We start from the raw sequence: 22861 nt of genomic DNA, 5'->3' as shown, positions 1-22861 counted from the left end.
CAGGGCTCATTGGTTGATTCTTGTACATGCCCTTATCTGGGACCCTCAAACTTGGTGTATCAGGAGGGTACCCTAACCAAGTGAGCTACCTGTCCAGGGCTAATGTTTGATTTTTACGGTGCAGCTTTATTAGTTTTCCTTCTCTGCTTCTGAGACTTGCAGTCCCTAAGACATGAGTAGGGCCCATTGTGAGTCAGAACATATTTTATTTTTGTCAACTTTAGTTCTTTTCTGCAGTGACAATAATTTTATCACAGCTGGAGGAAGCACCAATGGCCCTGTGAGTTTTCCCAGATGGTATCAGTTGTTTTTTTCTATTTTTAAGATTTTATTTATTTATTTTTGGAGAGAGAGGAAGGGAGGGAGAAAGAGAGAGAAACATCAATGTGAGAGACAAACATCGATTGATTGACTCTTGTAAGCACCCTGACTGCGACCACGGGGACCAAACCTGAAACCCAGGCATGTGCCCTGACCAGGAATTGAACCTCTGACCTTTCGCTTTGTGGAATGATGCCCAGCCCCCTGAGCCACACCAGTCAGGTTCCAGACTGTACCAGTTTATCTGCTGAAATACTTACTCCTCCTTGTCATCCTCCTTCTCTTATAAAGATTAAGATTAAGTAAAAACAAATTTTTCCCTAATACGCAGGATGCTGAATATCTCTTTAAAGATTTTTTTGATGTTGAGTCCTTGAGGTTGGGTCAATACTTTTTAACCTTTGCTCCTAATTTACCAGAATTGGCTTTAGGCTTATGTAGACCACTTGGGCATTATTTAAAATGGGGAGTGGGAAGGGGAAGGTCATGTAGAATAATATAAAACATTTAATTTTATTAAAAGGGAAAATTACTATTTCAGAAAGAACAGCTTTTAAACTTAGCATTCAGGAGCTGCATTTTCAAGTTATGACTAAATTTAAAAATTAGTATTCATAAATGTGATTCACAGGAGTTCGTATCCCTCTACCATTCATCAGCTGTGTGACTTAGGTTCATTTATTTAACCTTTTTAAGCCCATTCCTCTATTTGAAAATTAGAGTTATAAAATTCCTACAGCTCTTTTTTGAATTAGCTGAGACTGAGTATGTGAGAGCACCTAGCACAGTGCCTTTTCCTCACAGCAGCCAGAACATCAGTGTTGTGTCTGTGAGCTGAGCAGGTCGGATCTGAAAATGACTCTCCTGTGCTTACATTCTGAACCTGCGATTTTAAATGTAAATGATTAATTTTAATTACAAAATATTTTTAATAATGCAGTATTGACTCTTCATTTTTTACTGAAGGATGCTTATCAAGAGAGAATTTCTGATAGTTTTTTTAAAGGTTTTAAATGTTATTCTTCTAAATAAATTATAATTGTAGTAGACAGACTATCTGATTTAGGATAAAGAAATGAAATAAACTTGAACTATTCATATTTGAAGGAAACATGGGGCATATAAAATATTAGGATGGAATATTGAAGGAAGAGAATTTAAAGTAATTAATATATCTGTGTTTAATGAGTGATAGTTTTAAAATACATTAAGGATGATAAACAGCTTTTCCCTTATCCTCACCAAATTCCAACAAGAGTGATTTTTAGTTTAGAAAAAGAAATTCCAGGACTCTCCAAATATAGTATTCTGTGAATGCTATTCTTTTCATATAAATAAATTTTTATGTTTTTTTTTCCCCTCAATAGCAGGGCTTTTAGTATTATCAGAGGCTTGTTATATGGATGTTTTCCTATAGTGTCATAATTTATTGTATCACATTTATCATATTCTCATGTTTTTCTCTTGATACTTCTCTATGCTATTTTAATGCCCATGGTCATTATTTTCACACACTTACATACATGTTCCTAAATAAAAGTTAATTAAAATGAATAATATAGATACTTGTTTCCTTCCTGTCTAGGCCAAGGATGAGGTGTTCTTGTACCTGAAACTGTAACCGATACCCCCTTTCTTTAGGATTTTGGTACTTCATGTCAAGGGGTGGACAAGGTTTCTAGAGTCCATACTTGTGAATAAAGGTATTTTAAAAATTGATTTGAGAGAGATAGAGAGAAAATGCGTCAACCAACTCAGCCATCCAGCGAGGGCATGAATAAAGGTATTTTAACCAGCAGTATATTAACACCAATAAATTTTCATGAAGTATTTCTGTAGTGAGTGCTATTAAGCTACTTTCCTTCCATATTTAATTTTTCTATACAGCACAATTACTGTTTTGGCCATTATTCCCACCAGCATCTATTTTCCTTGGGCACATTTTGCAGATGTGAATCCAGCCAAGAAAATCTGATTATTCTGTTAATATTTTTACAGTTTATAATTTTACATTGATTATTCCAAATGTAAGAGTCAGTATGAGCAAGAAAAAAGACTAACACTTCGTTTTTATGTCTTAGAACAAAGAGCATGTGTAGGGTGAAGCACGTTCCTAATGTTCTGCTTTAGTTCCAGAGACTTCAAGTATTTTATGTACCTTTTGATCCAGTCATTTTATTTCTAAGTTGTTCTAAGGAAAATAGTACAGCCCTGGCTGGTGTGGCTCAGTGGATTGAGCGCCAGCCTGCGAACCAAGGGGGTGCAGTTCCCAGTCAGGGCACATGCCTGGGTGCAGGCCAGGTCCCCAGTACGGGGTGTGCGAGAGGCAACCAAACACTGATGTTCCTCTACTTTTCTTTCTCCTTCTCTTCCCTTCTCTCTAAAAATAAATAAATAAAATCTTTAAAAAAATAGTACAAATGTTTTGGTTATTCCAATTTTAATAAATTTGTGGCAAAAAAATTGAAACAAGTTAAAAGTTCAGCAGTAGGTAATTATATAAATTACTTTATATTCTTTTTCATGGTATACTTGTAATCATTTAATATAATGATGTAGAAGATACTTAATAAGTCAGTAGCTCTGAGCCTTTCAGGTTATATCATTAAATGAAAAGAGCTGGTTATGGAAAACTGTCAGTAATGATTCCATTTAAAATACACACACACTAATCAACATATAGAGATTGTCATCTCTGAGAAGTGGGATCACAGGTAACTAAATATTGCTATTTATAATCTGCATGTTTGTTAACATTTATTTTCAGAAGAAAAAGTATTACATAAAACTGAAACTCATAGACACAGACAATAGTTTGGTGGTTACCAGAGAGAATGGGGTCGGGGGTAGTAAGGAGTAAAGGGAGCCAAATAGATGGTGATGGAAGATGGTTTGACTTTGGGTGGTGGGCACAGAATGCAATACACAGATCATGCATCATAGAAATGTACACTTGAAACCTATATGACACTTACAGTGTCACCCCAGTAAGTTTAATAAAAAAAGAAAAAGGATTACTACTACATATTCCTTAATTTTTCCACTCTTTTTACATCTGCTAGACAATAATGTGCATGATGGTAGCATGTCACCTTTGGGGTCACACTAGACCAGGGTTTGAATCCTGGCTGCCCCAGCTGCCACCTCTGTGACCTGTTACAAGTGACTAAACCTCATGAGAATGCACTGTCTTCATCTTTAAAATAGGTTTTTTGAAGATTAAATGAGATTATGCATGCAAAGTTTATAACATAATGTCTGGCATACCATAAGCCAGTAAATGATAGCTATTATTAATATCATCATGACCACATGAAAATACCAGTATTCTTTAAAAAGCAGTTTTAATATTTTATATACTGTGTAAAAGCAATACTTTCCTAATGAATTACTAGATGTTCTATATTTAAATATATGTACTGAAACTTGGACCTATTTGTAATTTTTTTAGATCAAAACTTAAAATAGAAGATATAAAAGAAGCCAACAAAGCATTGCAGGTGAGTAGAAAGTGTTTTCCTCAAGTAGGAAAGTATAGATATATGTGAAAGTCTTCAATAGAAGGTAAAGCCCCTGTATACAACTAAAGTGTTATTTGTGAATCCCAGGGTTTATCAGAGGCAAAACCACTGAATGGGGAGCCTGGGTGTTGTGGGTCTACTTCACTTTGCCCAGTTTCCTATAAAGTGTGGCATGATGAATGAAATTACCTTTGGAGAATCCTTGAGTTCCTGTACTACTCTATTACTTACTAGTTTTTGACCTTCAGTAAGTCACATATTCTCTTTAAGTGTTTCCTCTTCTGAAATGGTCTTATGATTTTGCATAGAGTTGCTTGGATTATTGGGTAGGTTAAAATATGTGAAAGTAATTGGTATAATTTTATCAGTCTATGGTTCTGAATGTGTCTGGATGTAAGAATCCCTTCTATAACATAGGAGAAAATACAGTCTCTGTGAGTACTTCAATAACAGATGGCTTCTTCTTGTACAAGCTACCCATTAAAAAAAAAAAGACACTTATTTTTAGAGAGAGGGGAAGGGAGGGAGAAAGAGGGAGAGAAACATCAATGTGTGGTTGCCTGTCGTGCGCCCCCAACTGGGGACCTGGCCCGCAACCCAGACATGTGTCCTGACTGGGAATTGAACCAGTGACCTTTCAGTTCCCAGGCCAGCACTCAATCCACTGAGCCACACCAGCCAGGGCCCCATTTTGTTTTTTATAAAAGTATTACAGGAGAATAATTTAAGAAGTTAAATAGCGCTGAAACAAATAATGGTAGCAGCCACTCGTTCTTCATCTTCCTGTCCCTTATCCACCCTAGTTCCTGCCACCTGAAGGGAGCTACTTTCTTTTTTTTCTTTGGACATTTATTCCCCTATATCTAAATAATATGCAGTACTTATTGTTTGCTCTTAATTTATTTAAGACTATTTTAGACCTGTTGCCTGGTTAACGTGCCGGATGAGGAGTTTTGCTTGCTTTCAAAAGTTTTTGTGGAATTCGCTTAATGTATATTCTTTATTATGACTATTTAAGTATTGTTTTTTGCTGGGCCAAGTAGTATATTGTAATTATATTTTCTTTAACTACTTTTATTTCCTCTGGAGTTAATTGCCTTTTATTTTTAAAATTTAGTTGTATTTGAACATCAGTGTTTTCTTAATATCTCTGTAAAATGCTTCTTGATACGAGTTTTGCATGTGGTAAATGAATCCAGTAACTGGTTAGTTGTTTTTTCCTTTGAGTCATCCTTCTTGGAGTTCTCTGCTTTCCCCTCTCCTGTCTTGTCTGTTCACCCCTGTCCTGACATTTCCCTTTGCTGACATCCTTAGAATTCCCTTTACTGTGCTCACATGGTAGAGCCACACCAGCCAGGGCTGCTCTCACTTTTTAAAGAGATCGATAGTGATGTTTGCCTAACTATCACTATTTAAACTGTGAAATTTTTTTCACTGTTAAAGATACCATATAGTACAGCTTTAAAATACTTGCATACTGCTCCTGCTGGTGTGTCTCCGTGGATTAAGTGCAGGCCTGCAAACCAAAGGGTCACCAGTTCGATTCCCAGTGAGTGCACATGCCTGGGTTGCGGGCCAGGTCCCCAGTAGGGGGCGTGTGAGAGGCAACCATACATTGACGTTTCTCTCCCTGTCTTTCTCTCTCCCTTCCCCTCTCTCTAAAAATAAATAAAATCTTAAAAAAAAAATACTTGGCATACTCTCTGCTTTAGTTTGTAAGATAGTAGAACTCATGTGCTCCATCTGCAATCTTCTCCCTATAGTAATAATCTTGTATTTTGTATTAATAATGTTTTTAATTTTATCATTCATGTCTATCTTTAACAAAATATTACCTAGATTTCCATATTTTCACATGTATGAAAAACACGTGAAAATAGATTTACATGTGACGTGCTCTTCTTTTTTGACCAGCTGTTGGGTCTGGGACAGCTATCCTCCGGTTTACCCCACGTGAGGTTTTATGATTACTTGCCCGTGGTAGTCTTAAACTTGTTCATCTGTGCCCTTGTTGCCTGTAAACTGGAAGTTAAATCTAAAGGCTTATGCAACCTGCATTGAGACTTTTTAATTTCTGCTACCATATTTTTAATATTCAGCACGCCCTTATTTGCTCACTTTTCCTTTTAAAAATAGCATCCTGCTTTATCTCTTAGGATATTTATTGTTTCTTTATAAAGTTTTCTTTTGCTACTGCCATTATTTCTTCTGAATTTATTTCTTTGAGGTAGTTCCTGCCGAGGTCATTCCTCAAATGTTGGATAATCCCCCAATTTCAGTAACACAAAAAATCTTGGATGCCCTGTGTGTGATGGTTGGCTGGATTGGGGTGGGTTGTTATAAACGGATAGGCTTCAGCATAGAGAAATCTGTTGCTAGTTAACAGATTTCTAGTTGCTAGTTGGGTACGCTCTCCAAATAAATGGTAGTATCAACAGGACTTTTCTCTGGGGCAGTTGAGTTTCTCCAGAAAAGGATCCTCTAATATCTTGTCCGGTGGTGGTGGTGGGGTTCCGAGTTTTAGTTGGGTGGCTGACATGCTGGAATTGGGCAGAGAAAAATAGCCATTTGTTTTCAGAGCAGTAGTTTGCTTTTCTCTAGTCTTGAAAAAGCTGTGCTTCCTTGAGAAAGCAGCTACAGTTCTCTGGACTTCATCTTATCTCACAGGTGGAAACCCAAGGCCCGCGAGCCAAATCTGGCTCTCCAACTTATTTTATCTGCCCGGTCCCTTGTTTCTACCTGGAAGCAGCGCCGAGCTCTCGCTTAACTGTTCAGGAGTAGTTACATTTGTACAGTCCTAAAATTACATTTGGCCCTTTGAAAGCAACCGTGAGGCTGATGTGGCCCCAGGTGAAATGAGTTTGACACCCCTGTGGCTTATCTGATAAATAAGAGCTATGGGTACTGATCTCTGAGGTCCCTTTCAGCTGACACATTAGGCTTACCCTACAGCTTTTCTCCGTGGCAGACAAGCAGGGTACATTCAGTCAAATTGCAGTAAGTGTGGAAGGCCCAGCCCTGAAGTCAGAACGGTTATCTCTGAACCTAATGATGCTGCTTGGAAATCTGCTCCACAGCAGGTTCCCGGTGCTGCTTCCACTAGGTGGCTTTGGGGCATTTGGCAAGTCACTTCCCTTTTTATGGTGTTTCCCTAAGTTGTATTCGATTATCTTTTAAGGTCTTGTATCTTGCTTTAAATAAAAATTTCTGTGACTCAAGTCATTTGATTCTTTGCTGGTGGTGTTTTTCTGAGCTATCTAGATTTTTTTAACCCTTCACTACTCACAATCCTGTTTTAAGGGGCCTTAGACTGCCTCAAGTGCATTAACCCAGCACAAATTGTCTTGCTAGTTATTAAGACTGTAAAACAAATACCTGGAATTAACCTTCTGATTTTTATCTGTAAATGCTTAGTCCTTTTTCATTTTCATTCTTCTTCAATCAATTGCCTGAAGTCTTTTAAGAATTTTGCTTGGAGAATTTTTCTCTAGTTAGATGATGAAGGCCCCTCTGCCTCAGAGGTATTTTATAGGTGGCACAGTTGTTTTTAAATATTTTTTAGATTTTCTTTACTGCTTTTACAGAGAGGGGAAGAGGAGGGAAACATTTATGTGTGAGAGATACATCGATCATTTGCCTCTTGTTCACCTCCAACTGGGGACCTGGTCTGCACACCCCAGGAATGTGCCCTGACTGGGAATTGAACTGAACTGGCAACCCTTCAGTTAGTTAGCAGGCAGGCACTCAATCCACTGAGCCATAGCAGCCAGGGCCAGGCTGTTTTTAAAAGGAACATGTGATAAGATTAATCAGAAGCATTGAGAACTTGTCCTTCCATCTGGGTCTTTTCATTATAAAACTGGCACCATCTAAACAAAGTTGCTTTATCCGGGGGGAAAATTGCTACCCAAGATCTTGGTTGGTTAAGAATGGGTCAAATTAGAAATTTTAGATACTAAGTTAACTCCCACTTGTTTGACTGCTACTAAAGTTTACACAGTAGCTATTAAATGTGTGAATTATAGAACTTGAGAGAAATTAATGGCCACCTAAAACTAAATTTAATGTGGTCTTAATCAAACATCTGATTTCCAAATTCTCCAAGTTTTATGGAATTACTGTGTATAAAGCATATAAAATGCCAAACTCAAATGCATTTTACAGTGAAAATGTATTCTTAAGTGTTGGACTAGATAATCGTTAAGGTTCTTTCCTTAATGAAAACTCCCATCAGTAATAGATTTCTATTTTTAAAAAACATTTTATCATGAAAATATTTGAACATATGTAATTGTAGTAAAACAAACCATTACCTAGTTTTAGTATTTACCAGTATTTTGTTTTATGCTCAATCCATATCCCTTCTCCCTCACTGATTATTTTGAAGCAAAGTTCACACATTTAATCTACAACTATTTCAGTATTCTCTCAAAGAAAAAGGACTCTTTTTCTTTTAAATTTTATTTTTAGAGAGAGGAAGGGAGGGAGAAACATCAATGTGCGGTTGCCTCTTGCGCACCCCCTACTGGGGACCTGGCCCGCATCCCAGGCATGTACCCTGACTGGGAATCCAACTGGGGACCTTTTTGTTTTCAGGCCAGCGCTCAATCCACTGAGCCACACCAGCCAGGGCTATAGGACTCATTTTTGATTCTCATCTGTATACATTCCTGTAAAATGTTTTTGGTGGAAAATGTTTTTTTAATGTCATTTTTAATGTTATTAATTTGAGCATTAATAGTTACTTTTCCTCCTACTAGGGACTGGTATGGTTGAAAGACAAAGAAGCAACACATTGTAAGCTTTGTGAAAAGGAATTCTCACTCTCTAAGAGAAAGGTAAAGGAAGTAGAGTCCAAAAGTTTTGGTGCAAATATAACTTTTAATTTTACTTATAGTTTTTTCTGATTTTTTTTCCTCCAATGAATAGCACCACTGTAGAAACTGTGGAGAAATTTTCTGTAATGCTTGCTCTGACAACGAACTGCCTTTGCCTTCTTCACCAAAGCCAGTACGAGTTTGCGATTCCTGTCACGCATTGCTGATTCAGAGATGCTCATCTAATTTGCCATGAGACTCCAGAACTAAACCCTCCTTGTGTGAAAGTACCTGTGGTGAATGTTATGTATGAACATGTGCACATATTCAGACAGCCCTTCTGAAGCAACTTTCAGACAGTACTGGTACCAGTTTCACATTTCAATTCATGGGAATTAAGTTGTATAATTTGGTATTTCCTTTCCACTATTATTCAAAACGAATTTTCAACAGGGCATGTTTTAAAAGAACTTTAACCTAATTCCAAATTCATGTAATTATAATGTAACTCTTAATGACACTGAAAGGCTAGATAGCATAGCTAACACTTATCTGCCTTATTTTATAAAGGCCTTCTTAAAAATAGGGCTTCAGATTGCTTTATTCTCCAGATGGTCGAGTTTATATATGATGGTGCCTATAAGTTTTATTAATGCACTTTAAAGCTTCATGGGTCTCAGAGAAAGACTGAAAATGTGTAGAACTTTTTACAAGTGTTAATATTCCAAGTCAACAGATTTTCCATTAGCTTATTAGTAAGATGTCATCTGTATTTGGCCCTTTTCCCCTCCCTTCTTTTGCCCAGTTTGCATTAGAAAAAGCCAGTATTTTATCCTATAAAATTTCTTTTGGTTTTCTTCCTCTCTAAAAGCAATGTGGTAGTTGCTGATACTTTTCAGATACAATGGGATAAAGAGGTTATTTTGCCTCAACTGTTTCCATATTTTGAAAGGTTAAACCATCATCCTGTTACCTTAAGTTGCTACTTTAAGATCTAGTAACTTTAAGAAGCATTACATTGGAGTGGTCTGCTACTACAGTATACAGTAAAAAAATTCACCATGAACTGAGCACCTCTAAGCTAGGGTCAGTTAGTGAAAATATGGTCAGCCCTGCCATGCAATAGACACTTGAACCCTTCAAGCATGAGACTGAATAAACACTAACCTTGTTAACCACTGCTTACAGCATACCAATAATTTAATCTGTAAAAAGTTACCTTTGTATAGTCACTTGAATGACATCACTCTAGGGAACCTACATTTTTGAAAAAATTAGTTTAATACCAGCCATGCACTTTATGCCTGTGTACCGTTTCAAACAATGTCATTATTAGGATAACCTTACATTATTCCTAAAAGCATTATATTTAGTGAATTTAATCATGGCCACCCCCCTGCCCCCTAGGATAGGGGTTATTCTGCAGGATCCTTTCCTCAGAGTACATACTTTCATTAAGCTTAAAAATTATTTTTCTAAATTGCCAGAGTATGAAACTAGTATTTTACTCGAAGATTTTTCTCTCCATAATCCAGTTTGAGGTGTTCAGTTAGAACTGATTTTTAGGTGGTCTTTCTTGAATGCTCTGATAGAAATGTTCTCAAGAGATAAATTATATTCTTGAAAACTTTTGTATTGATGGGATGAACATTTTTATTATTACTGAAAATGAGATTAAGGAAAAAGGAAAATTTTCAAATACCACGTTTTTTACTACTACTGTGCTTAGAACAAATTTTAAAGTGTGATTCCTACTTAAAATTCCAAAGCTGTTTGTTTAACCATGATTTTTAGCCTCCACCCCCTTAGATTCTTTGCCATTTTAAATTCATCTATTGCCATTGATTTGGGATTTTTGTAGGCAAAGCTTTTATGACAGCAATACAACTTGCTCCATTTAGTTTGGCTCTTTTATAAAAACCATTTGTACTAATTTTGAAATTTATGTTACAAACTTTGATTTTGTATTTTGTGGTTTGTGAAGCTACACTTTTACTTTTCAAGTAAGAGCTGCTCTTACAGAAACTCTTAATAAACTCCACATAGCATTCCCTCATCTAGCTAGTACCACCATAACAATCCTATCATGGTGCCAAGAAATTGTGATTGTAATGCTCCTATCCTGTAATGTTTTAACATAAAATGTGAATTTTATAACCCAAATAAAAGATTTGAAAAAGTAGCCTGCTTTAGAAGGGCAACTTTCATTGATAACATTTTGTATTTTTACTCTTAAAGATTTAAGTACTCTTAAAGGCTTTAAGAGTACTCCTGGGAAAACAAAAGCACACGTGATCTCTAAAAAATGTAAGTGGGCCCTGGGTGGTGTGGTTTAGCTGGTTGGAGCATCAGACCAGAGAGCCAGAGGTCATGGGTTCAATTCCAGGTCAGGGCATGTACAAGACTACAACCAACCAATGTTTCTCTCTGTACCCCTTCCTCTTAAAAAAAAAAAGCAATGAAAATATGTCCTTGGGTTGAGGATTAAAACAAATCAAGTGACATGAGACTAATAATTAAATGGGTAGTTAAGGGAGTAGGTACAGCCATTAAGATTCATCACTGCTTTAGCTGATAAACTCCATTTAGGATCACACTACCTTCTCTAAAGCAGAAATCCCTCTAAATTTAGGAGTCATTTTGTCTAATCTTCGGTTAGACATATTTAGTACCTTAATTTATAATCAGAAATTGACACAAAGCATTCTAGGACAGACACCATACTATTATCGCCCACATTGATATTTATTACATTAACATTTCTAGCAAAAACAAGTAACAAGTTCAATAACTGAATTCACATTAACAGGTTTCATTTTGATCCATTAGCCAATTTGGAAAAAAGCCATATTGATCAAAAAGATTTAAAGTAAAAAGCACCTTTTCCTTGCTACATATAGTATTTTTTTTTTAAACACAATGGCTCTAAAACTCCAAACAGATAGCAGATGAAAAATCCAACTGTAGGACTATCATTTTAAGACTACAACATGGACTTCTCTTATGTCTTTAAAGGTATTTATACAGATTAAAAAAAACCTAAACCAAAAAACCCATATGCTTTGACTATTGGGCTGAAAATAAAAATACATCTGTGAGAATTATACTCCATAGTAAGTACTTTCGTATTGAATTCTCATTTCACTTTTAGAACCTTAACCTAGTCTAAGACATTTTTGAGATAACTTACAACTGTCAGTTTTTGGAAACATTTTTTGATACTTTAGTCAAGTACCGAGGGGATTTCATTCTAAAATCTAGGGCTAGAATTTAAATGTCCAACACTGCTATCCTTGGGTAACACAATTATGAAGATTCAGAAATCCAGATACCTCTTACTTAGATCAACATTTCAGAGCTATGCCTGGTAAGTGACATTTGAAAAAAACACTAATATAGAATTAGCAGAACTTTATACTCCCGAAACCATCTAAACTCATCTTTAGGTTTTATATTTACAGTATTGTCCAGGAGAAATTAAAAGTTATACTACTTTCCAAGTTCTATTACAGGTGTCTGCTTACTAAGACTTGCAGACTGTGTAGAGGTGAACCATTCTCCTCTACAATTACACTGTACTACTACTACTTGTAGAGCTAATAATAAAATACACCAACCCAAAGCTTATGAAAGCAGCTCGTCCTTAGGAGTAACTAGTATATAAAAAGTATCAACATCAGTGGTTTGAATATAAAAATTTATTTTTAAGTCAAAGTATGCAACAAATAAAACCTACAGAAAACAGATTTTCCCATCACAATCTGTTGCTTTACCAAATAATATTTTGAAAACACATTCCTTCAGTCATTATAAAGTTCTTAAAATACAAAAGAAATGAAATCTGTAAGAAAGTCTAGTAGACCAGGTGCTGTTGTCAGGACTATTATGTTGGTGGTTATGCTCTAATACATTCCACGCCATCCACCTCCACTCATGCCACCTTGCCCATAGTAACCTCCACTGCCTCCACCACCACGACCTTAGGGAAAAAGACATTAAGAATTTAGTTCAAGGTATCAACCTAGAAGTTAGTCTGCATCGCATATGAGGACTAACAACTGAATCAGAGTCACCAAAGACACTTACCATAACCACCCAGGCCATCAGGAGTCCCATATCCTCCACTGTAATTGTTCCCCATTCCCATTCTTCCAACAGATCCATAACCGCCCTGATTATCTTAAAAAAAGAAAAGAAAAAGTTTGAGGTTGACTGCTAAGTGTCTAACTCCACTTAAAAAAACTTTACATACCCATTCCATCTCTGCCGTAGCCTCCCATTCCAGAACCTCCCATTCCAGAGCCGCCTCCAGGAGTGGAATTCAAGAAGAGTTCAATGTATCGATGTTCTTTAGGGGAAAAAAGGAGAAATGATGGATCAAATTTATCAGAGAATAAAAAAGCTATCTAATATTAATCTAAATGTATGCTTACAAATTCGAAGGGGAAAAATAAAATGAATGGTGAACAGGGCTAAAAAAAAATTAGGTTTCTTTCAAACTGTATAGCCTTGAACAAGTAACAAGTATTTGGGGCCTCAGCTTATCTATCTATAAAAAAACCTGATTCCTTATTTCAGAACCAACTAGTGTATTTCTTAAAAACAGACTCCAGGCCCAGTCATAGAACTAAAGTAGAATCTTAAGAGCAGTGTTCAGGAAAACTTTTTTAAAAAAACATTTCTTTTAGAGAGAGGGGGAACAGAGAAAGAGAGGGAGAGAAACATCAATGTGCAAGGGATACATCAACTGGTTGCCTCTCACACATTCCCAACCGGGGACACCTGGCCTGCAACCCAAGCATGTACCCTGACTGGGAATCGAACCCATGACCTTTTGGTTATTAGCAGGCCAGTGCTCAATCCACTGAGCCACACCCACCAGGGCCAGGAGAACTTTTTATTAAGTACCAAGTGACTGATGTGTAGCCAGATTTGGGAATCCCTGGTTGAGGTGAAATTTAGTGGCTTAAAAACTGATTTCATGACGTGTAAAAATAACTCACCTAAATTGATCAATGTATATAGGTTAAGAAGTGGTACTAATTTGCAAAAGGTATGGGAACTCAGGCAAGTGCATGTAACATACCTGTTTTCCCTCTTTAATAACTTAAGTTCTAATTTGTCAAGTATTAAGAGTGTAAATTAACATTTCAATAAAAAGACCCCTAGAGTCACTGGTTTGATTCCTGGTCAGGGCACATGCCTGGGTTGTGGGCGAGAGGCAACTGACTGATGTGTCTCTTGCACATTGCAGCTTCTCTCCCTCTCCCTCTAAATAAAATCTTAAAAAAAAAAAAAAAAAAAAAAAAAAAAAAAAAAAAAAAAAAAAAAAAAAGGCAGCCCCCTAGAAAACTATTAAAGCCTGAACATAGAAGAAACAAGTTCACACCTAGGAAACCAGATAGCATGCCAAGGGTACTACTTACGCATATTATTCTTATCTTTAGACATGGCAGCTACTGCATCTTCATGTGTTACAAACTCTACATCTGCTTCTCCTGTTGCTCTGCCATCAGCTCCAATATCAATATGCACTCGTATTGGATTTAGTGGTGAGAAGAACTAAAGAAAAGAACTTATTACTTTTCTATTTATAGTACTGAAAATTACCACATGCCTTTGTTTTTCCTTCTCCTTTAAGACAAACCCTTCTATTGCCCTGTGTTGCAAGGCTAATAATTACATCAATTCCAGAGGTTCTAGGAATGTAAGAATACATACACTTAGGAAAACAAGAAATTATTCTCTTCTAAAATAAGGTATGTGATATTAAATTTGAAAAAATATTATCTAACCCAAAGAATAGTTTATCCTAAACAGACGAAAAAAACTCATACCCTACTTTTGAGGAATTTGCTGATTCTCTAGCCAATATGAAACCAACCAGCTTTAAATCAATAGTAGCATCTACTTCCATTACTTTCAGCTCATCATACAGCCCAGAAAGCCAAACCAAACTACTTAAAACATTTCACTTGTTAACAAATTTTTATTTTCAAAACTTCACACAAGGGAAATAATCTCCGAGTCATCACTACTCTTGTGCGGGTCAGTCAGCTCGTACTGATTTATTTTGGTATATATTTTAAAATCCTCACCTGAGGATATGTTTATTGATTTGAGAGAGAAAGGGAGAAACACTGACCGGCTGCCTCCCATACACTCCCCAATCAGGTATTGAACCCACAAGATTTTGGTGTTCAGGACATGGTTCCAACTAACCGAGCCACCCAGTCAGGGCTTTCACTAAATTCTTAATGGGACTTTATCAAGTAGCCTTTACTTGTTTAAATCAGACCTAGGTCAGCACACAATGGACACAAAAATATTCACAAACCACTGAAGACACCCCCCCCCCCCATATAATATATATCTTTTCATATTAAAGGTTTCTGACATCAAAACTGTAAGGATGAGAACATTAAGAATGCCTCAAAATTTAGATACCAGGATTAGTATAAAACCACTAATTACGAAAATTACTCACATTAGCAATGTCATTTTCCGTTGCACGAAAAGGCAATCCTCTCATATGTACAAAATGACCACCATGAAAACCTGAACTTGCATCACCAGCTCCACCATAACCATGTCCTCCCATACCTAAAGAAACATTTCCAGATTATAAACTGATACATGTAGAAATGTATTTTAACATTTCTTTCCTACACGTCTTCCTATTCACACCATTTTGACAACCCCAGGAGATCTAATACTTATAGCTGGTCTAATCATCAAATGGAGAATATACCACTAAGTACACATCTATTTTATAATAAAGCTCTATGTAGAATACACTAAACTATGCCCTGGCTGATTTTATGTAAGTCACTACATTACAACTAAGTGGCTATAAAGCAAATACCAAAATTCACCTAAAAATGAGTATGTTTTTAATATTTAGTTTACCTCTTCCATCTCTCATCCTGTCATCAAAGCCATCATTTCCATAGCCATAATTATTATAGCCACCATAGTCATCAAAACCTCCATAACCTGTGTGATTTGAGAAATACGTGAATATACTTTAAAGAGATACATTTTATAATGTAGTTTACAAAAGCATACTTTGTGGTAAGCAATTTGATTAATCGTTACAAGTTTGCAATTCTTGACATGTGAAAAAAGCCATTGTTAACATCTGGTAGAAATAAAAAATTTCAAAAGGATACATTTAGACATCTAAGTTAATTTTCACCCTGGTATCAAACATGTCAAAACATGCCAATACCTTCATTTCAATTTCTATATATATCATTTAGGGGCCAATATGTGCATCAACCAAGTCCCACAGCTTGCCATGGGAATTCAGTTTCATGAACAGGTTTTAAAACCTTGTAGGTACTGAAATTACTGCCATTTCTGTATTTCTTGACAAAGTGTCAGGAACATTAAGAAAATGACAACAGAACCTTTGTTCATTAGATACACATACCACCATCATATCCATCACCTCCTCGGCGCATTCTGTCATACATACTTCCACGCCCAGCTCCATAATAACCCCCTCTTCCTCCTATTGGTCTATCATATGGTCCTGGTCGCTGGCCCAGCAATCTTCTTGGTGGATCATAAAATCCTTTGATTTCACTCCTGCTACTTCTGAAGATCTCAATATACCTATTTAAAAATGGTTTAAGGTACAGGTTTCAGCTTAAATGTATTAGAGTAAGTAAGATACCGGGCAAAATGCAGTACGTTTTTCTATATCCAGATACATAACCCAATTTAAATTGCCTAAATACACCATAAAGTTAACATTTTTAAAACCTTCAAACTTAAATAATTAATATTTAAGTTTCACATAGACAAATTAGCCATTTGAAATATAAATGTATTTTAGCTTTTCTTTAAGTACATGATAGGTGTTTAGAGAAAATAGTTGATTATACAAAAGCATTTATCAACATCCTACAGAGAAATGAAAACAATCTAATTTTAATTTAAGCAAACTATTAGTATTAATTCCCCACCCAAATCTGTAGTTTCCAAGTTAAATTTAGATAATTATCAATTCTTTTAAAATGAAACTACCCCAGAAAAATGTTACTGTTACCCCCCCATTTAAGCAATAGTGACCCACAACCCCCAAAAATAAAAATTTAACACCATCCCAAACTCTCCATCCCCACCTGTGCCCTATTCTTTCCTTGTGTTTCCCCAGAGCATTTTCTGCTATCTCCTTTGAAGCAAACTGCACGAAGGCCTCCCCTGTGCTTCTCCCCTGGTAGTCCATCGTCAATGTTATCCCATTTGGCACGATTTCCAACCCTTTAACCCAAGGACAAATAACCCCATCAAGGGGAACAGTGTTAAAGGCTGAAACATTCCCATCTGAATCAAATATTTAAAACAAGTCTAAACAAAACAAAACAAAAAACGCTTAGTTCCCCATCACCCCATAATACAAACGGAAGATTTTTTCCAAATATTGGATTACATAATTATTTTTGCGACCAGTGTCTTTTAAAATTACACTCTAAAAGCCCACCTATTATTACGGTACATTAAAAAAGCTCAAATCAAATTTAACTATGTTTCATATGCTAATTCATGGTTCATTTCATCACACATAATTACTTTCAATTAAGTTTATTGCACATTAGTTAGGTTTTACATATTCTACACATTCTGTATGGAATATTAATTGGAACAAATTTCATAACTTTATACATTAACCAAGATATCATACTCAAATTAAAGTCCCCCAAGCAAATGGGTTTTGCAAATTAAAAACTGAGTAATATAATGTACAATTAAAATACTACTAAACTTTGACTAATACTAGAGGTACCTTGAAAGAACTGAACTATTTCCTCTTTGCTGCAACCAAATGGCAATCCACGAAGTCGTACTGTCCCATCACTAGCGTCATTTGGACCATTATGTTTCATAACCCAATCCATCTCAATACCGTTTGATTTAAACGCTATAAAAAAAATAAACAAGCACATAAAGCAGTCAATCAAAATATACTCTTGTCAGAGGTACTGAAGAAACACCTCTCAGTGGTGCACAACAGGAAATGTAACACACAGCTCAGTGACTCCAGTGACAATGCTACACAATACAATGGCACAAACACCCTTCTGTTTTGAGGTAGGCAGAAAGATTGAAAAAAGGCAGTGAAACGTGACGCCTCCCATTCAGAAAAAGTACTGAATTTATAAGGAGCAAATATATACTACCTAATTTTAAAAAATCTTACATAATTCCTCTTAAGTCTTCAAACTCTTCCTATTTCTCAACCCTTCCATTTAACATCAACCCTGCCTCTTCCTAATCTCTCAAATTTTCACTTACAATTTCCAGGTTTTATTATTCACTTGAATAGTTCTGCAAATTCTTTAAAACTTAACCACTCCAAAGTCTGCACACAGTACCACCATCCACTCACAGTAAGAAACAAAAGTTGCACAAGTACTTCTTTGATGTTGGAAAAAATATCACAAAAGTGCAAATTTATTAGATGTACTATAATTTTGAACATATCAAATTGTTTTTGAAAGGGGAAAAATTTTTATCATTATTTTAACTAAATCTGGTTCAAACACTCCACAAGGGTTAATGACTAAATTAGGTTGAATTTTAAAATGGAGGTAGAAAGGCCTTCTGACAATCATCAGTGTTTTTTTTTTGAAGCCACCCATTTTGGAAGTTATTGGAGATAGTGTATTAAAAACCAGTTTACTCCCCGCTTTAAGACAAATTTTTTAAAATGACAATACATTCACATTAAAAAAGCATTAAAAAGAGTACAGTGAGAAGCCCTCTTTCCCCTCCAAAATGAACCCATCCACCCTGTTCCTTTCCCAAGACATCCATCCTGCCTTTTAATATTCCAGAACACTTTTAAAAGGTTAATGCAGAAGTCCTTCAGCTGCAGAAACTTACCAGAGCTTATAAATTTCATTATGCAGCTGTAGGAATCCTACTCACCTGATTATTTCAAAACTTTCCCTCACCACCTCCTCCCCTGTAAATAAAACAATTTGTTCACTTGATTCCTGTATGCTCAAGAATTATATTTCATATAAACAATATTCACTAATATTTAATTTCACACAGTTGAATTATCAGTGCAACTCTTAGGGGCAGCATCTGCAAGGAGTAACACCCCCCTCCCCCCAAGAAATTCATGCATTTAAAAATAAGCTAAATGTAGAAACTTCCAAATGTGGTTATAAATCAAATCATCTCTGTATATCAATCACCTCTAGTACCTGTTCTGTTTTTTTAAACCAAGAATCCTCGGTGCCACTCTAGACAGAGATCCCAAATGGCAAGAATATGCATTTTTATCTGATAGTACAAAACTAATTATGAACTTTTAAGAAAAAAAGAAACTGGGTTTGAATCCCTGGTCTGTCACTCACTGGCTACTTAATCTAAGCAAATTATCCACCTGTTATGTCCAACTATAAAATACAACAGTGGTGCTTATACTTCCCCAGACCATTTTAGGAATTATTCAGTGCTTGGTCTGTGGCATGGTAACCACTCAGTCAACAGTGGCCATTGTTACTACATTTTAAGGGGCCCTGTAGAACTAGTGAAATGTACCACTATAACAAAATAACTCAACCTTAAAGGACAGGAAAGTATCCTGAGTCTTAAAAGGAAATAAATATTGTCACAAGTTTTCATATTTCCTTAGAAACTGTCTAAAGCAGAGAGAAGAAAGGGTTTTTTTTGGAAATGCTTACTATAATATATGTATTATTAGCTAGACAATTTAAAAATACTGGTCAAGTAGCCCTGAAAGTAGGCTCCAAAACAACGGGGGGAAAAGTTAAGAGACATTTTGAGGATCTACCACTTTCTTAAATTAAAAAAAAGAAAAAAATGGCACCAACCTAAGAAATAATAGCTGCTTCCTATAAAGGGAGTTAAGAACAAAATAGGGGAAAAGTGGAGAAGATCTAACACCACGTTACTTCCTCATGAAAAATTTAAGAACTCTGCAAAGTCAATCTGTTGTGAAGCCTTGGCCAGGTAGCTCAGCTGGTTAGAGCATCGCCCCAATATGCCAAGGTTGCAGATTCCTTTTCTGATCAGGGAACATACAAGAGTCAACCAGGGAATGCATAAATTAAGTGGAATAACAAAAATCAATGTCTCTCCCTAAAATCAGTAAGTAAAAATGAAAGAAAAAAGAAACATTAACATGGTGCTTTTTATAACACTTAGCACATTTTGTCATTGTGAAGATACTGTTTTGGGAACAAATACAAAAGTTGAAAATAGATTATTTTACTACAAGAACTCGCAAGCAAACTAGTTTTGACTTTCTGATCAGTCTATACCAATGAGATCTATATAAAAACAACAAATAAAAGTACTACTATTAACCGCCCCCCCCCCCCCCAAACCTAAACAGAATTTTAAACCGGGGAAAACTTAACCAGATTCGGAAGAAACTCTTAAGAAGGCAACTCTCCACCCCATGTGCACTAAGAGAACACACACAAAAAACAAAGCACACTCGCCCTGACTGGTGTGGCTTGGAGAGATGGGCACTGTCCATTCCCAGTCAGGGCACATGCCTGGGTTGTGACAGGCCAGGTCACAGGTTGGGGGCATGCAAAAAGCAGCCTTCTGATGTGTCTCTCATACACCTATGTTTCCCTCCCTTCCTCTCTCTAGAAATAAATAAATACATTTATTAAATAAAAACACTATTATTTCCTCAAAACCCAGAATTTGAGTCTAGAATTCTGCTTGGAAAATAAAACCAAGACGAACTCTAAAGGCATAGAAAAAGACAATCTGCTTTAGTACCTTAATAACGCTGCCTCAGAAACTACCTAAATAGTTTCTACTTTTTCGGGATAATCCAGCTCACCCTTTCTTTGCCACAGCATTATGACTAATCCCAATTCTGTTTTAATATTTCCAAGTGTTAACACCAATTAAATATACCAGCAGTTGAAATATTAGGACAACTTTAGTCCATTTTGTATGAGACTTTAGTTTGTCAGCAAAAGCATCCAAGAGACACCAAATGAAATATAAAATTCCTTTATAGCAGAGATTAAACCATCTTTTATAATGCGTAATGGATTTGATGCATCAATAAATAACTTTCTAAATGACAGCCCACTGGTTCTAAAAAATGAGAATGACCTCCAAATTTTGGCAAGAAACTGGTATGTTTAACTAAAATGGAAATTTTAAGTTATTCCCTCTTCTGATGTGCTTGCTCAATTTCAAATTAAAAAAGACAGACACACCACTAATACCTAAAGCACTATGAATGAGTTCTTTTCCAGAGCAAAGTTACCACATTCAGCTGTTTGTTTACTAGTATGAGACCACCAAAAAGAACATAGTTCTTAAAAATATAAAGGCAATTACATGGATTTCCAGATTATGATGCAGATGAGGGCAGAGAAAAAGATTTCCAGGGCAATTCACTTGGGAAAGCTGTTACATCACATACATACTACCTTATAAGTAAACTCTGGCCTCTTTTAAATGTAGCTAAGAGACTTCTTGTAAAGATTCATATAAATTATTGGAAACTTATTCTGAGGCCTTGCTTGTCCCTTTCCTACTGCCGTCCTCAGTGGGAATTACCCACTCAGTTCTCCTGTATTCTAAGAACCCAAAATCATCACACCGTATGGACTGCATTTTCAGTTTGTCTTGCTGTTGAGTAGGCCTGTTTTTGATCCAAATATTGCGATAGTCCTACATTAAATAAAAACCATGCTTAGCTACCCCCAAACCCCCCCAATTGTATTTTAAAGTATTTATATAGCATAATGCCAAAAGAATCTTAGCACAGTAACTCAATTCCCACACACACATTTTTGTCACCACTGGTTGTTTTAACCTTTTCCTCAATGTAAAACGCCTACTCCAATTCTAACTCAGCGTGTGCCAAACTATAGAGAACCACTGCTAAACCACCCACCCCGCCCCAAAGGTCAGTAAGCTGTATCATCATCACACAGTTCACTGAGCCCAGACGACCTATTTGAAACATGCCCATTTCACATTCCTGTTTGATAAGTCACCCACTTTTCTGCTTACAAAACAATTACCCACAAAGTCTTTACGTTTAAGGTAAGCGTGAAAAAAAAAAAAAAAAACCTTTGGAAAGTGAGTACGTACTCTTTTCGAAGTTCCAAATCTGGAATATAAGGGCCGGCTAAGCGTCCTTTATTCCTCCCCGGAGACTTTTCGTTTATCTAGCTGCCCTGGAGACCAGAGAGCTAGGGAGAGTACGCCCCTTCCCCCGCCTCCCCGTCCGGCAGCCAAGCCTGGCTTAAAAACCTTAGCCACCGGGCGGCGGAGTTACAAAGGAGGACCTCTGCCTGCTCCTTTGTCCTGGATTTGGGAGTTGAGCGCCTTCGTCGCCATGGGCTTTCCTCCCCCAGCTCCAGCCTCTCTCATCTTGAGAATCTGCGTCAGAAGTCACTGGCAGTCCCGCCAGCCCAGGTAGCCCAGCCGAGACTGCGGAGGACGGGAGGCCGCGGCGGGAGGCCAGGCCCATCCAGCGCCATTTCCATCGGGAGCGCGCCCGTCATCCCAGATCCTCCCCCCACCCCCGCCCAATTGCCCGGCGGTTCCCGGCTCGCTTCATTCCCCACCCTCATCCCCTCCGGGGCGCTCTGACCACTTTTCAGCCTTCTAAGTCAGTTTCGGAAACTGAGGGGCAAAAAGTAGAAAGAGAGGAAGGGCGGGAAGCCGAGGCGGCCGCGCCACCGTACCCAAAATGGCGGAGGCCAAACCAGCAGGGAAAGGAGAAAATGCTGGATGACCCCCATTTCGGGCCTCGGCTTCATTCACTGCATTTCACAGTAGCGAGTCCTCCCCCCGACATGCCGCCCCCCTTGAAGTGGGAGATCGCCTGGGAGGCGTAGCCTGGACGCTTCCAAGCGGCGACCTCCACACTTCCCCCCCCACCCCCTCCCAGTCTCTTTCGTCCTTCTCCCGACCCCGCTCACGAAACCACCAGCCCAACCTACCCCCTTTTACTTCAGATACCCTGTCAAACGACAGCAGCGCCGACTCCGGTGTTCGCGGGGTTCGGTCGAGAGGAAGAAGTCGCTCGCCCAGTGTAGCGCTCCCCACAACGGTTCTTCCAACCGTCTCCGACGGAGGGAACCGCTTAGGGAGCTGCGCAGCACAGCGAATGGCTTGGGGGGATGGGAGAGAGCGAGCGAGGAGGGGGTGGGTGGGGCGAGAGCAGCA

At 37.4% G+C, this 22861-nt stretch overlaps 3 protein-coding genes across 11 annotated transcripts in view; 2 read left to right on the top strand and 1 right to left on the bottom strand.

Moving 5' to 3' along the window:
* Positions 1–10318, top strand: part of RUFY2 (RUN and FYVE domain containing 2) — a 44129-nt gene extending 33811 nt beyond the window's left edge. For 4 of the 5 annotated variants that reach the window (XM_053923314.2, XM_053923313.2, XM_053923316.2 and 1 more), the window contains 3 exons: positions 3773–3821; positions 8603–8680; positions 8772–10318. In XM_053923314.2, coding sequence (XP_053779289.1) covers positions 3773–3821; positions 8603–8680; positions 8772–8915 — 271 coding nt within the window. In that variant the 3' untranslated portion in view covers positions 8916–10318. Of the gene's footprint in view, positions 1–3772; positions 3822–8602; positions 8681–8771 lie in introns of those variants that run through there. The other variant, XR_008426744.2, reaches the window with a different exon arrangement.
* A 1065-nt stretch (positions 10319–11383) lies between these two features.
* HNRNPH3 (heterogeneous nuclear ribonucleoprotein H3) lies at positions 11384–22821 on the bottom strand. Of its 5 annotated transcripts, none has more exons than XM_024561192.4 (10): positions 22636–22821; positions 17454–17588; positions 16792–16930; positions 16095–16279; positions 15569–15655; positions 15147–15262; positions 14086–14221; positions 12912–13007; positions 12746–12838; positions 11384–12638 (listed from the first exon to the last, which is right to left on the bottom strand). In XM_024561192.4, exons 2-10 carry the CDS (start codon positions 17563–17565, stop codon positions 12562–12564), a joined length of 1041 nt encoding a protein of 346 aa, XP_024416960.1. In that variant the 5' UTR covers positions 17566–17588; positions 22636–22821; the 3' UTR covers positions 11384–12561. The 5 variants fall into 5 exon arrangements, with proteins under 5 accessions (XP_024416960.1, XP_024416956.1, XP_071077329.1 ...); XM_024561188.4 differs by having other exon boundaries at positions 22655–22809; XM_071221228.1 differs by having other exon boundaries at positions 16140–16279; positions 22655–22809.
* PBLD (phenazine biosynthesis like protein domain containing) overlaps positions 21975–22861 on the top strand; it is a 45182-nt gene continuing 44295 nt past the window's right edge. The window contains exon 1 of the mRNA XM_024561401.3: positions 21975–22105. The gene's annotated coding sequence lies outside the window, so the exon portion shown is untranslated. The remainder of the gene's footprint in view (positions 22106–22861) is intronic.

Source organism: Desmodus rotundus, chromosome 4, assembly GCF_022682495.2.
Source record: "Desmodus rotundus isolate HL8 chromosome 4, HLdesRot8A.1, whole genome shotgun sequence".
In the NCBI taxonomy this organism is placed as follows: Eukaryota; Metazoa; Chordata; class Mammalia; order Chiroptera; family Phyllostomidae; genus Desmodus; species Desmodus rotundus.
The sequence above is the reverse complement of the archived record's forward strand: the minus strand, read 5'-3'. Positions and strand labels throughout refer to the sequence as shown.

Coding starts and splice junctions, on each gene's coding strand:
- HNRNPH3 (XM_024561192.4), bottom strand. CDS start 17,565: ATGGATTGGGTTATGAAACATAATGGTCCAAATGACGCTAGTGATGGG. Junction 15,656..16,094: donor AGGTGATGGATATGATGGTG/GTATGTGTATCT, acceptor CAAATCACACAG/GTTATGGAGGTTTTGATGAC. Junction 12,839..12,911: donor CTACGGCAGAGATGGAATGG/GTATGTAAAGTT, acceptor TCTTTTTTTAAG/ATAATCAGGGCGGTTATGGA.